A 15,356-nucleotide genomic window follows, 5' to 3' on the forward strand; every position below is an offset into this window, starting at 1 on the left:
AAATAAATGTATAAATAAACAAATTCTATTTTACACCAACATGACTGATCATATCTGCTGATCGGCAGTAGCTCTTAAATACAGTTTTTATGTTGCTCATTAATTTTGCCTAATCAAATGGGATTTTACATGACAAACAAATCAACTTACAGCTATTTTACATACATTTGCAGCATCACCACAAGCCCTGTTAAGGTTATTGCTTCACAAAAATAACATATTTTCTTTACTTAACAAGATTTTTGTCTCAAACATTCTGTTATATATAAACAGAAAATGTTTAAGTGATGATTTGCGTGATTCTAGGTCTCAGTAGCAGTAGGCCTGGCAGGGTTTGTCTGTGTGATGCTGGTGGTTCTCCTCCTCCTCATCAACAAGTATGGACGACACTCCAAGTTTGGATTGAAAGGTAAGAAGCCAATATACCACTTAATCCCTTTGCACAGTCTTTCTGAAGATTCAGGCTCAAAGTGTATGACATGAATGAATCTTAAAGGTGTGGTATGGTGCTGTTCATGATAATACCAGTACTAGTGGAAGCAAAGACTGAAACTGTTCACCAATATCTTTATACTGGACTCTACAGTGCAATTATCTCACTTGCATTTGCCCCTAAAAGTAGATGTATGCAGAAAGGTTATTTGGTAGCGCAGTGTGTAAATTAAGATTACAGCAAGACTATACAAGACACCACAGGGCATTAATATGAAATGATGGCTACAGAAAGTAAGACAGCCAACAAACCAATCACTCAGTAAATCAACGACATATTATACAACTATAGCAACCAGTTAACTAGGTCTTTTGAGGTTTTCTGTGGCCCGCACAGAAAACAGGTGCACAAGACCCATCTAAGCAGAGAGAAGTAAAAGGCCAATTAAGAACTTAATCAAACCACATGTTCAAACAATGCAGTGTGAAGGAGACATGATTTACAACACAACAAAGTAGCTAAGATACTAAAAGCTTTGTGTGTATTAGTAATTATGTTGGTTTGTCATAAATTTGTTTAAACCCATAAAAACGTATCTTCTGAGACAATCCAGACCCCCATCTCCAGCAGCAGGGGGAGGAGGAGAGAAGACAGATACTGATTCATATCTCACACCACTAGAAGCTATTCTCCAAATCGTGTTTTAAGTTAATTTGACCTCATGGATTTTCCTCCAGTTATCAATATGTTTGTGCCAGATCATATATTTTATCCATGGTTTACATTTGATTTCTTTAGTCACTACCGACTATTGTCCAGTATTATACAGTTAATGTGTCGGGTTCAAGTTACTCAGATTTGACAACAACTTTAAGCTTGATAAATGTTATTATTTTATGTAAATTGGTTGGATATGGTTCCAAGAGTGGGCCCTATTTCACACCCCATGCAAAGCCGTCCAGCAAGTAACAATAATCTGATCTAAAGATAATGGTGCAGTATTTAAATGTTATTTATATTGGTTTTTCTTTGGGCATAGGGAGGTCTGTTTCATTTGCAGAAACGTATGCTCTCGACTATAGGAGCAATCTATTTAATTCTGCAGTACTGTCACACATTGGTTGAGTAGTCTATGAAATGCTCCTGTCAGTAACACAACTCTCAGATGCACTTTTCCACCAAACAATTACATAATAACTTTGTGTGTTTTAACCAAACCACCTTGGTGCACCATGCCCCAAAGAGGTAACACACTCACACACACACACGCACAGCATTTGAAATAAGATGGAGCCAAGAATAAGACTGATGATTTCATTAAGTCTCAATAAATCCTCCTCTTCATACACTCTGTTCCTCTGCTGGAAAGGGAAATGATGTGTGTTTTCTCCTCAGAAAGAATATTGTTATCTTAATCCTACATAATCTGCTTTTATATCCAACAGTCCAGAGAGGACTACAAGATATCTATCTGTCTGGCTGCTAGTGTCGGTCTCCCTTTCCATCTCTCTTTCTCTTTGAGCTTTTACTGAGTCTTTCCTCTGGAGCATAAGTGAAAGTGCATGACACATCATGCTCTACTGGTATATATGTGCATAGACTCAACAGCTAAAAGAAGTAGAACTTGTGGTATAGGTTACTGAATGCTTTGGATTTATACAAGATCTGACAGTGTACCATAACATTTATTTATGAGCTGCTGATGAGGTTGTTTCAGGTGTAGGAGGCCAAGCTCGGGTTAGGCTTCACCATTGTTAAATTGCTGTGAAGCTTTTCAAAGGTACTTGAGTTAAGCAAACAAGTTATTTTTGGCTAAGATCACACAACTAAACAGCACTTGGCAATACCAATAGAAAATAATTACACTGACATAGATGTACAGAACTGGCCTCCAGACTGTAACATATTTGTATAAATATATGTAAGAACCTGCTTGGTTTGTGCAAGGAGGTCTTTTTAGGAGTTGAAATCCATCAACACCATTGCTCTGTTTTTTTCTATTACAGCAATCAATTTAAAAAACATAAATTGACAATGATTTACTGTTGCGGATGATAATTAATTTTGTCATTACAGCTCCTACCACCGACCTGACATAGAAGTACAGTAAACCATATATTTAGGGGTTTTTTTGAGAATCAAAAATTGGTTAAAAAAACATTATGCTGCAACATTGTCAAAACAGGACTCACGGGCAGGTCAGTATGCCTTTCATTCTAGGAATGTCAAATTCGGCCACTTTGTCTACCCCTCAGTGTCTCCTAAGCTGCTTTTAGACATGCATTCTGAACTTCGCAGATCCCCCATATTTTCTTCAGAAGAGGTTAATGTGTGACAAAAAATGGTGCACTTTGTCCACCTGGCCTCCTAGTATAAAGTCTATAGAAATTCAGGAGAATTCAATGAGTGAATCCAGCAGGGAATCGCCCCGTGGGGGGGTTGATGACACACAACAGATGCAAAAATGAAAAAGCAGTGACACACAGAAGATACAGATGATGTCAAGAGAGTTTGTGGTGTTAAAGGGATAGTTCATCGAAAAATGAAAATTTACTCATTATCTATTCACCACTATGCTGATGGAGGGGTGGGTGAAGTGTTTGAGTCCTCACACCAACTCACCACCGAATTCTTTGCATTTTGCAAACTCAGCACTGTCTCCAGAGCCGTCAGTGAGGGATGCATGCAGTCATGAAGCTGTGATGGCCAGAACCACCTAGGCAGTATAATATTTCTTGCATGTTGTTTACTCTCGTCTACATGCCACTGCTTTGCTGTCAGCCTCTGTCCTCCCCTATTAACCCCCACCACTTAAGCCCTGAGCAGCAAACCAATCTCCAAATCAGACAGCTAGACTGTGAGAGAGGAGAGTGTAAGATGAGTTGACATTCTGCCAGTCTTTATAATTTAACATCACAGTGATCGAGCAACACACTGGGTAGCAAACAAGTAGCATAGGCAGATGGAGTGAAAATAGCTCAAGTGCAAACGGGGACAACAAGAAAGGACTGAGAGGTTTTTTTGTGGGGATAATGTGTTTTTTTTCTTTGGGACTGGTGTCACCACGGCATTGGATAATATCAGGGTTGGAGAACGTCTGGCCGGCAATTCAATTCATGAATACAAAAAGAATCCCTGAAGAGCAACTAAAAGTTTCCTTGGTCCCACTGGTGCACCTAACATTTAGCTGATCTGTTTGACTCTCCTCTCCTCTGAGTCAGGGTGCAAGGTGGAGTTTACATCCACACAACCAACTCACTCACACACAGAGACAAGAACGATAAGTGTGAATACAGGGTTTCTACAGCAGACTGCCAATGATGAATTATTGGCACCGCTTTTTCAGGATCAGAGCAGAAGCAGTAGTGGGTTTGTAAGTATCAAAGTCTCCTGTATGAGTGTCCTCCCTCCACACTCCTGCTGATGTGCCCTCACGTTACACTTGCACAATGACCTGAACAGTACTGAAGTTTACTTTGTGTTTTGAACATTTTGTGCCAGTCAGTTTACCTGCCACACTCAATACAAGATCCACGATCCAACACCAGCGATTAATAACTAAATAAATGTGATTGTCAGTTTGCGAAGAGCGAACAGCAGACACATTCACACAAACACAATCCTATAGAAAATGCTGGAATACTAACCTAATACAATACAAACCTAAAAGCTCATGTAAATAAAACCATTCCATCTTGTTTACTGAGCTGGTAATATTTATTCAGGAGCAATTTTTGTTAACAGAGCCAGAGAGTCAATTTAATTCATTGTTTTGGTTGTGTGTGGTTTATTTTATAAATGTTTTATTCATTAAGGATATTTTTATATTTTTGATTGTAATTAAAATGTCGGACTGAATAATCTTTAGAATTAAAAGTAAGTTCATTGCTCTTTGCTCAAGGTTGTAATGATTTACAAATATATTGCTTACTTTTTAAGATTAGCCAGACAAGTCAGTGGCTTTATAACATATTTTTACATTTTTCAAAAATGAATACATAAATCATGTTATACCTCTTGTTTTCTGATGTCATTCCCTTGATCAGTTTTGTGGATTCTGCCTCTCGCACACACTGACCTACACAGACGTACTCATTCCTTGACATATCTTCTGATGCACAAACTTGAACACATCATCCGTGTTGTAGCTTGGAGTCATTGGGTGTTTTGGGTCTTACAACAGAAACCTCTAGGTGACCAAACCAAGGTTGAGTAAGCCTCTGCCTGTGCGGCATTCTGTTGCCTCCACTTGTCAGTCCTTCAAACAAAGCCACCTTGATCAGGGATGGGAATTGATAAGATTTTTTACGATTCCAATTCCATTTTCCATTCTGCTTAACAATTCAAATCTTTATCGATTCCTTAATCGATTCACATTTGGAAAAAAAGGACAACAAACAGGTCGATTAGCATCAACTTTGTTTAGTTAAGAAGTAACATAATCATGACCTCACAAACCCAACAACAGTGAAGTCTTAAGAGGCCCACAGCCTAGGGCTCCTCGATGGGGTGCCAGGGGTTCCCCAGAAAAAATAATTTGTTTTCAAAAATAAATATAAAATTTTAATAATAATAAAATAAATATTCTTCTGTAGAAATTAACAAAATACAACATAAATTATTCTGTGGCAATTCCACAAGGATGTCCAACATTTTTCTAATAGAAATTAAAATTCTCCTTTTTAAAAGGATAAATGAGCTGAGCACTCAAAAATAAAACTACCTCAGCCAGTGACAAATACAATCAAGTAAAAGCCAATGGAACTGTGCATTGTGCAAATCTGCAACCATCAACTATGAAATATTAACAATTCTTTTGCAGAAAAATAAGCATATCTGCTTTTTCAGGAAGTATACGCGATCTTTCTGGACTTATGGTGTCTCCAGCTGTGGAGAAAGCCCTCTGAGACGGGGTGGAGGACGCCTGCACACACAGAAAGCTTTCAGCCAGTCCTGACATCAGGGGCAGAGACTCTCTCTTGCTCCACCACCATAGGGTGGCGTTATCCTTGCAGGGGATGGGGGGCAGGTTTCTGTACAGCTGGATCTCCTGATCCACTCTCTAGGCCAGGGAAAGGAGGGGTTGTCGTTGTTGGAATGACTCCAGCTCGTTGTCCTCCTCTTCAAAGAGTTCATCCAGGGCTGTCTTTTTCTGCTTTACTGGTGGCAGCGGCGCCTGAAATTAAATGGACATAAAAGCGAAAAATCACTCAATAATCCATGACATCTAAATGATCATGACGATGAGCTAAACTTACATAGTCTTCTTCTTCCTCCTCTTCATCTTCATACCCCTCCCTCTCTGTCTCTCCTTGCTCCGGGAGCTTGAGAAGAAAGTGACAAATAAACATAAATAAATCTAAGTACCACATAGCCATGGATGAAAAGTCTCTCTCTCACAATGGAAATGTGCTACAATCAAAAACATTGTCAAATTCAAATACTTCATCTGCTGCTGCCTCTGTGTTTGCTGCCATTGCTGCTTCCCTGATCCTGTCCCAGACTTCATCCTTATCCACTTTGGATTTCAATCTGGGGTCTAAAATGGTGGCCTCCTCCAGGAATCTCTGGATATCAGCTTTCTTAAATTTCAAAAAGGAGGAAAATGTGACATCATGAGTCATGAGTGACTATCCTTAAGTATTTATTATAACTGTCATTTTATTTATGATCATCAATTATACCTGGTAGTGTGTGGAAAGATCTTTCCAAATGTTCTCCTTGATGCTCCTTGTGAAGGCAGAGTCATCTTCCTGCACGGTGTAGTGTTGCTGTAGCTTTTGTAGGATGGGCAAAATCTCTCTACAAAAACTCCTCTGCTTTTCTTAGGTCCTCATTGCCCATTTTGGCCAGTCTGCAATATAAACAAAACAAAAATGCAAAAGATATATGTTGCATAAACAAACAAAGACAAAACCTGAATCCAAGTTTAAAATAAGCCACTATCATTATTTTTCAATTTTTCTCACCTTTCCTTCTTCATGGGCTTTCTTATCCGTGGGTCTATGGCTGCTGCCTGGATGGCAGGAAACTGCTCGCAGAATCTCTCCATCATCAAATATAGATGGTCTTTACATCCAGGAGGAGCATGTGCTTGGGCAGCTCTGAGGGGTAACATACACAACTTAAATGCTTCTGTAATATTATGCTTTTAATTTGATCATGATATAATAATTTACATGTACACATTTCTATGTTGCCTGCAATATAAAGAAAGTATTTATCTTAATGAGCAAGTCTTGATTCTCCTTAAGGGCCACTTTTGCCATGTGGGACCTCTTCATCCATACAATCACAGACCGAATTCTTGCTGCCCAGTTGGAAATTGCAGAGCAGTTGTACAGCTTCTGAGCTCCAAGGTTCAGCGTATGTGCAAAACATGGAAACTTGACAATTTGTAACTTTTTCACAGCTACATCCATGTTTGCCGCATTATCCACCGTGGCTGCCACAACCTTCTCTCTGACACAAACACCATACTCCTCCAAGATCTTATCAATCTCCTCTGCTACAGCTGTCCCTGTCTGTGTTTGGTACACTGCTTTGGTTTTGAGGACTTTTTCTTGAGCCTGGCCATTCCTGACATAATGCAGCGTTACTGTGAGGTAATGATCTTGACTAAAACTTGTCCATCCATCAGCAGTGATGGCTGCCATTGACACATGTTTCAGCTCAGAGATCAGATTTCCTTTTTCAACAGCATACCAAGCAGGGATCAAGTGGTTAGTTAAACTGTCTCTGTTTGGGGCTTTATACTTAGGGTTGAGAATCTTTGTCATCTCCCTAGAAAATATATAATGGGAATGAATGACTGAGTGAAACATCTGGTTAACTTAGAGGAAAACATGCAACTTTGACATTCTCTGACTTAGCATACAATTTAACACATTCACCTACTGAAATTCAGGGGCATCTACTGTGGAAAATGGGTGCAAGCCTTTTACCACAAACTTAGTCACTGCTCTGTGACATTCGTCTATCCTGGCCTGGGTCATTTTACTCTTCCCTGCTTTGGTGAAAGGAGAAGCTAGAGGTAGACGTGAACTGGAGGTAGTACTGCCAGCCTCTGGCTCTGAGCCAGTAAGACTCTCGTCGTGATGGTCATCTAAATGTAATGCACAAGAAGGCATTCATTTAACGTTAACCGTTACTAATAGCAGGTTTTACAATGAGGCAAATTGCGCTAACATGATAGGCAGTTTGTTAGTTACCTGCAGTATTAGCCGAGGACATGCTAACGTTGCTGCTGCTGGGTTGAGATTCACTAACGTTAGTCCGGAGCGGATCGAAAACGCAACATTCATTAATAGTTATTGCATGCTGTGATGTTTCTGCCTGTTGGTAGTATTTCCTCCCTTTGATGAAATATCCACTTTGCAAGTATTGCAAATTGCCCTGTTGTCGTCTTTTTTAGTGAAGTGTAACCAAACTCTCGAGCATTTGTACCGCTTGGGCGCCATGTTTACTGTTGACTGCTGCCTGCACTGGACTCGCCACGCAAGTTACGTGGTGACGTCATTCGTGCCCACTGGAATCGAAAAGGAAATACCAAGGAATTCAAACACTGGAAACCGGTTCTCAACAAGAACCGGTTTTCGATTCCCATCCCTAATCTTGATGCTCTCTCATCTGCCTCCGTGCTGTTCATGGCCCTCGTCCAGCTTGCACTTGTGATGCCCAGCATTCGATTGGGCATTGTTTAGGGAATGACCTGCAACCCCCCTGCTGCTCACCTCCACTGGCAAGCACATGTTCCTTCATCCATTTCATGCTCAACTGTAAAATGACACCATAAAAATTACAAAAATGGGACTTTTTGCTGCACAATGTTATACTTTAGCTCTGTTGTTTTCTCCAAAAATCAGCAGTGGTCAGTAAAACAGGATATTTGTCTGTGTCAATGTTTATTATGATCTACTGGCAAGTGTATTTTCATAGTTTCTAGAATTGCATTGTGTAATAAGATTTTACTTTTATCTTATTAGAAAACTATTTTTTTTCATCTGCAGATATACAGTCAGTCCATCTGACAGTAATTAGATATTCAACCAGCCTGTACCACTTCTCTTTGTCTTCCTAGGGCCAGTAGCAGTGATAAATGGTGAGGAAGATTCCGCCAGCCCACTTCACCATGTGAACCATGGGATTATCAGCCCCTGTACGCTGGATGCAGGGCCAGAGTCTGTGGTGATCGGAATGACCAGAATCCCTGTCATAGAGAACCCACAGTATTTCAGACATGGATACAACTGTAAGAAACCCACCACCTGTGAGTACACATGGAAGTCTTTCATTGATTTTAAAAGCTGAGTGTCAAGTTTCATTCTCTCGGCTGAAATGTTGATATTTGCATAGTGTAGCCTACTCTAGCTCGCTATTTAGCAGTGTCTTTAGAGTGGTGTAAATCAGTCTGCTATAAACATAGCCCAGATGCTGCTAAATGGCAAAACGCTTGACCAGGCAAAAAAAAAAAAAAAAAAATTTTGGTTAAGGGGTCTGTGCATCACAATAAAAAACACCTCCACTGTAAGCCAGAAGGGGTAAACTAAGACTTACTTTTTCTAGTATTTAGAGGAGTTTTTTTCCACAAACGCTGGCCTTTTTTTGAAGTTATGGCAGTATGTATTTCAATGTTTCTTGGTTGAAACAAACAAACAAAACAAATTAAATTATTATGTTGAAGTTAATTCTAGTTCTAACTTTTGACAAGATTTGTAACTTGGCTGAATGAAGCCTTTAACCAAAATGAGAATACAAACACAACAGACCCCTGGCAGACAGTGTGAAGGGATAATAGAAAAATTATTTTCATTATGGTAGCATTAAACAAAGATTGTAATGGAAATCAACTCAATCACTCTCTCTCTTGCAGACGTTCAGCATATTAAACGACGGGACATTATTTTGAAAAGGGAGCTGGGAGAGGGAGCCTTCGGCAAGGTCTTCCTGGCTGAATGTTACAACTTGAGTCTTACCAAGGATAAGATGCTGGTAGCTATAAAGGTAAGAGACAGACGATGTGTGTGTGTGTCCATGCATGTTACATTACAATACATATCATATGGCTGACTCTTCTATTCAAAGCAACTTACAATAAGTGCATTCAACCATGAGGGTACAATCCCAGAACAGCATTAGCTTCACAAAGCCAAACTACAAGTGCTACATGTAAGTGCAATATATTAGTGCAACTAAATATATAACTAAGTTTATATAAATGTAAACACCGTAGCAGACAATTGTTATTAGACATTATCTTCTTATCCAAGGTGTATTTGAAAGATATGTCTATAGTCTGCGGTGGAAGATTTGTAGACTTTCTGCTGTCTTAATGTCAATGGAGAGCTCGTTCCACCATTTGGGAGCCAGGACAGCAGACAGTCGTGATTTTGTTGAGTGGCTAGGTGTCCCTTGCAGTGAGGGAGCAGCAAGCCGATTGGCAGTTGCAGAGCGGAGTGGATGAGCTGGGGTGTAAGGTTTAACCATGTCCTGGATGTAGACTGGGCCTGATCCGTTCGCAGCATGGTACACAAGTGAAATGAATGTGACCAGGTCACTTAATATTTTTTTCCCTCCCATAGTCTCTCACTCTATCTCTCTCTCTCACCCCATGTCTATTTCTTCTCTCCACTCTTTTCCACCCATCTCTTTCCATCCACATTGAGTCTGGCTCTGCTAGACGTTTCTTCCAGTTATTGAGGGAGTTTTTTCTCTCCACAGTCACCAAAGTGCTTTGTGGAAAGTCATTGTGAATACTGTTGGGTTTCTCTTAAATTTTAGAGGTCTTAACCTTCTATGTAAAGTACCTTGAGATAATGTACATTATGATTTGGGGCTATACAAATAAACTGAATTGAATTGAATATGATAACTCCTGCTAGTTCCTGTCAGCACTCATGCTGATGCATTTTAGACCAACTGTAGGCTTTTCACAAACTTACTGGGACATCCTGATAATAAAGAATTGCAATAGTCTTGTCAAGAAGACATTTTTGGACTATTCTCACAGCATAATTTTGTGACAGAATGTTTCTAATTTTCATAATATTGCACAGGTGGAAGAAAGCTGTCCTAAAGACTTGTTTTATATGTTGGTCAAATTACATGTCCTGGTCCAACTTCACCACTAGATGTCACTAAATTATGCACACAGAACCTTTAAACCATCCTAGTGCTGTTCATTTCATCCCAACATGTTGCTTTAGTCTCAGAATCTTGTCAGCTTTTGTGTGCAGCATAAAGATCCAGCACACATTGTCATTCACACATTAAGAAAGTGCAGCGTTTTCTCAATGTAATATCACTGACACATCACTTGCACATTTGTCAGGGGTAAATTGGGGTTCAGTGTCTTGTCAAAGGACTCTTAAGCCTGAGAATTGAGGAGCCTGGGATCAAACTACTGACCATCTGGTTAGTGGCTGTGGCTGAGGGGTAGAGCAGTCATCTTCTAACCAGAAGGTCAGTAGTTCAATCCCCAGCCTTCCCATCTGCATGCCAAAGTGTCCTTGGATGCTGAATCCCAAATTGCCCTATAGAACAAAAAAAGTGCTGCACTGTGTGAATGGGTGAATGGCAAACTGTACTGTAGAGCACTTTGAGTGGTCATCAAGACAAGAAAAGTGCTATATTAATACTAAACAATTTACCATATCCCCATTTCCCTTTTATACTGCAGATGTTAAGGTACAGCAGACTATGCTGTTGACCCATGACTACAGCAGGAGTACACTGCAGTATCGATACAGGAAGGACATCATGGCTACCAACCCTTGATTCAGTCATCAATTGTTCATGTTATCTTTCTTTCTCTCCAGACTCTGAAGGATCCCACTCTTGCAGCCAGGAAGGATTTCCAGCGTGAGGCTGAGTTGCTGACAAACCTCCAGCATGAACACATAGTGAAGTTCTACGGAGTGTGTGTGGATGGAGACCCACTCATCATGGTCTTTGAGTACATGAAGCATGGAGATCTCAATAAGTTTCTCAGGTGAGTTCAGCAGACAACAGGCGCAACAACAGTTGGTGGAAGAGGAGGTGAGCAGATTTGGAATTGAGTGTTGACAGACCTTTCTCACAAATGTACTCTGCATAGTAAGATAGAGGCCTTCAAAACTGTAGAGTAACCCAACGGTACCCTAAACAAGCAAGCACTTTGGAGACTGAGGAGAGAAAAAAACTCCCTCTGGAACTGGAAACCAGACTCACTATGGGCAGCCATCAACCTCGACCGGTTGGGGTACCAGCTTTACAATACTACTACTACTAATAATAATCATAACTTCATGCCATGGAGCTAACCTCCTCTGATTTACCACCTTCTTTTGTAGAGGGGCAACACTTTCAATGGTTGTTCATAATGTGGCTGCTGTGCTATTTACATAGTCATCGATAGGCATGGTAGTGACTTTTCGATAACTTTCATGTATTGTACTGACAAATGGCTGTGGTGTCAACATCAGAGGAACTTTTTTTAAAATTTGTGTATTGTATTATCTGATAAACCCTGAATATGATATAATTTGTGTCTAAAATCAGTCTGGTTAAAATGCTTTAATTGAAATGACAGACCCTCCTATTTGGGGAAATATTATAACATTTCTATGTCAGAACAAGATCAAGAGTGTGATTAAAACAGTGAGTAGGGTTATTTACATGTTTGATAGGACCAATCGAGTCTATCAGTGAATTAAATGCAGAACAAATTAGCCACTATATTGGTGCCATGAGAAATTCACGTTGAAATCCCCTACTATGATAACTTTATCTGTGTGACAGTAACTAACTCCGATAAAAATTGAGGGTAACACTTTAGTTTAGGGAACACAATGTTAGCCACTAATACATGAGTAATAAGTGTAATAAGAATAATATAAGAATAATAAGTAATAAGTGTAATAAGATCTGCATTAAGCATCACTACATATGTATTAGGTATTTATTCAACAATTTATTATTCTTACTGAATAGGTCATTTATTCTTGACAAACCCTTAATAAGCAGCTAGTTAGTCTTGAGGTTAAGTTGCTGATATATAGTATGGATCAAAGTAGACTCCTAATACGTTGTCGCTATATGTTGCTACTCTGTCTCAATTGGTAGTATATTAAGACAGTGTATAAGGAGTCTATAGCCTCTTTATTTTGACCCATACTAAATACTAATAACTTACGATCATGGCCAACTAGTCGCCTTCTAAGGATTTACCAAGAATAAACCAGTTGTTAAGCAAAAATAAGAATGTGTTCAATTAAGACCTAATACATATATGCAGATTCTTAATAAAAACCTTACTAAGCACTAATAGATATCCTTATTAGTTATGTATTAATGACTAATATTGTGTTCCCTAAACTAAAGTGTTACCAAATTCAGATAATTCAGAACAGTTTGCAGTCATGGGCAAGTGGATGGTCATATCTAGTTGAACTTTTAATTTTGAGCTTGGATGTACAAGGCTGAGGGGCTTTCAAATGGGTTAAAACTATTTTTAGGTAAAGGGTTGATTGATAAGTCAGATCTAAAGATTGCTGCGACCCCTCCACCTAAATGTGGCAACACTTTCTACATTTAAACTCACATATTCATCTTGTTGCAGCCAGGATTCAGTTAAACAGAGTAAATCATATTTGTAATCAGTTATCAGATCATTGACAAGTAGAGATTTAGATCTTAGTGACCTATTATTTAATAGACCATATTGTATCCTTCATACCCAGTTTCCCCTATTTCAAATACTCTTTTAACTATTATCAGACCTGATCATAAATACAAAATATTCATTCATTTTCAGTATATAATGTTTGTTAATATGATACAAACATTGTTTTATATGAAAAACAATCAAAGTACCAATAAAATTGCAAAGCATTAAAAAATAAGAATCAAAGCATAATTTTCCATAAGGCAAATTCTACGTGAAATGTATGTATATTATATATTTGAGATTACCACTGACTTAGATATGTCAAATAAAAAACACACACACATTAAGGTTCAGCATGCTGTTAACCATACACAGAATTACATTCATGGCTTTGAAGTTTGATATTTTATATGCACAACTTTAGGTTATGTAGGGGGCCATACAAGGATCCTTATGCAGTATTAGAGGGAAAATCTACAATCTTATCGTCATATATCATAACTTGAAGAACATTAATAAAATGATTAGCTATCAGCTATATGACAAAGAACAAACATCAATCAATCAAATTTTATCTGCATAGCCCATATTCATAATCATAATTTGCCTAATAAGGCTCAACGAGCAGGGACATCCTCTGCCCTTAACCCTCAACCAGAGTCAGGAAAAACTACCAAAAAAACCCTTTAACAGGTGAAAAAACGTAAAAACTTCAGAGAGAGGCACATGTGAGGGATGACAGCCTGGAAGAGCTCTAACTATAAGCTTTATCAAAAAGGAATGTTTTAAGTCTACTCTTAAACGTAGAGAGGGTGTTTGCCTCCTGAATTAAAACTGGGAGATGATTCCACGGGAGAGGAGCCTGATAGCTGAAAGCTCTGGCTCCTACTCTACTTTTCGATAGTTCAGGGACAACAAGTAAGTCTGAATTCTGGGAGCGCATTGCTCTAGTAGGGTGATATGGTACTATGAGCTCTTTGAGGTATGATGGTGCCATATTATTAAGGGCCTTGGAGGTGAGCAGGAGAATTTTAAATTATATTCTCGATTTAACTGGAAGCCAGTGTAATGAAGCTAATACAGAAGATATGTGGTGTCTTTTCCTGGTTCTTGTCAGGACACGTGCTGCAGCATTTTGGACAAGCTGCAGGGTCTTTAACGACTTAATGCTCAAGCCTGATAATAGGGAATTATATGACAAGACATGGACTAGTGTCTGCTTCTTTTTGAGACAGGACATGTCTGATTTTTGAGATATTATGTAAGTGAAAGAAGGCGGTCCTAGAAATGAGTTTTAAAGTGAGAATCAAATGAAAAACCAAGATCAAAGATGACTCTCTAAGGTGTTTAGGGCCAATTATTAGAACCTTTGTTTTTTCTGAGTTTACCCTGAGGGACACCGTGGTTAACTTTGGTGCGCACCGATCATTAATTTGCACAAATTGGAATCGATCTGAAAAATATGATTTAAACCAGTTTAGGGCAGTTCTTTTAATGCCAATTTACTGTACTAATCTCTGTAATAAAATGTGATGATTGATATTATGGAATGCTGCACGAAGATCTAACAGGACAAGGACAGACACGGACCCTTGATCTGAAGCTATTAGGTCATTAGTGACTTTTGCCAAGGCTATCTGTGCTGTGATGAGCTCTAAACCCTGACTGAAGGTTGTCATATACATTACTTTCCTGGAGAAACTCACAGAGCTGATTGGCTACAACATTCTTAGGATGAGAAGGGGTTTAATTACAGCTAGCTTAAAAGATTGTGGGACATATCCTGATGATAATGATAGATTGATTATATTCAGTAAAGAATTAATTAGGGGTAGAATTTCTTTCAGCAATTTTGTAGGAATGGGATCTAAGATACAAGTTGCAGGTTATGACAATGAGATTATTGTGGTCAGCTGATCAAGGGTGTTAGAAAGAAGGTATCTAAATAATCTGTTGGATTCTCAGCTGATTCCTGTGCTTGATAATGTATTAGCATCAACTAAGGGCAGGAGATGATTGATTTTATTTCTAATAGAATTTTGTCATTAAAGAAGGTCTTAAAGATAATGCTATTCAGGGATTGAAGAATATTAGGTTGGATGGAGGTGTGGCTCTCTGTCAGACTGGCTACAGTACTGAGTAGTGGCAGCTCTTGCTTTGTGGAGGGTCTTCTCATATGCTTTAACACTATCTTTCCAGGCTAGATGATTTTCAACACAGTTGTTGGAGCGCCACTTCCTTTCTAGTTTTCTTGATGCTTGTTTTAATTCATGTGTG

General features: G+C 39.0%; 1 protein-coding gene across 1 annotated transcript in view; it reads left to right on the forward strand.

Annotated features, from left to right (window-relative positions):
* Window positions 1-15,356, forward strand: part of LOC109640595 (NT-3 growth factor receptor-like) — an 87,238-nt gene that overhangs the window by 59,127 nt on the left and 12,755 nt on the right. Inside the window, exons 12-15 of the mRNA XM_069533191.1 lie at window positions 307-409; window positions 8,514-8,702; window positions 9,306-9,436; window positions 11,251-11,423. Coding sequence (XP_069389292.1) covers window positions 307-409; window positions 8,514-8,702; window positions 9,306-9,436; window positions 11,251-11,423 — 596 coding nt within the window. The remainder of the gene's footprint in view (window positions 1-306; window positions 410-8,513; window positions 8,703-9,305; window positions 9,437-11,250; window positions 11,424-15,356) is intronic.

The sequence above is a fragment of the Paralichthys olivaceus genome, chromosome 10 (assembly GCF_024713975.1).
Source record: "Paralichthys olivaceus isolate ysfri-2021 chromosome 10, ASM2471397v2, whole genome shotgun sequence".
Lineage (NCBI taxonomy): Eukaryota > Metazoa > Chordata > Actinopteri > Pleuronectiformes > Paralichthyidae > Paralichthys > Paralichthys olivaceus.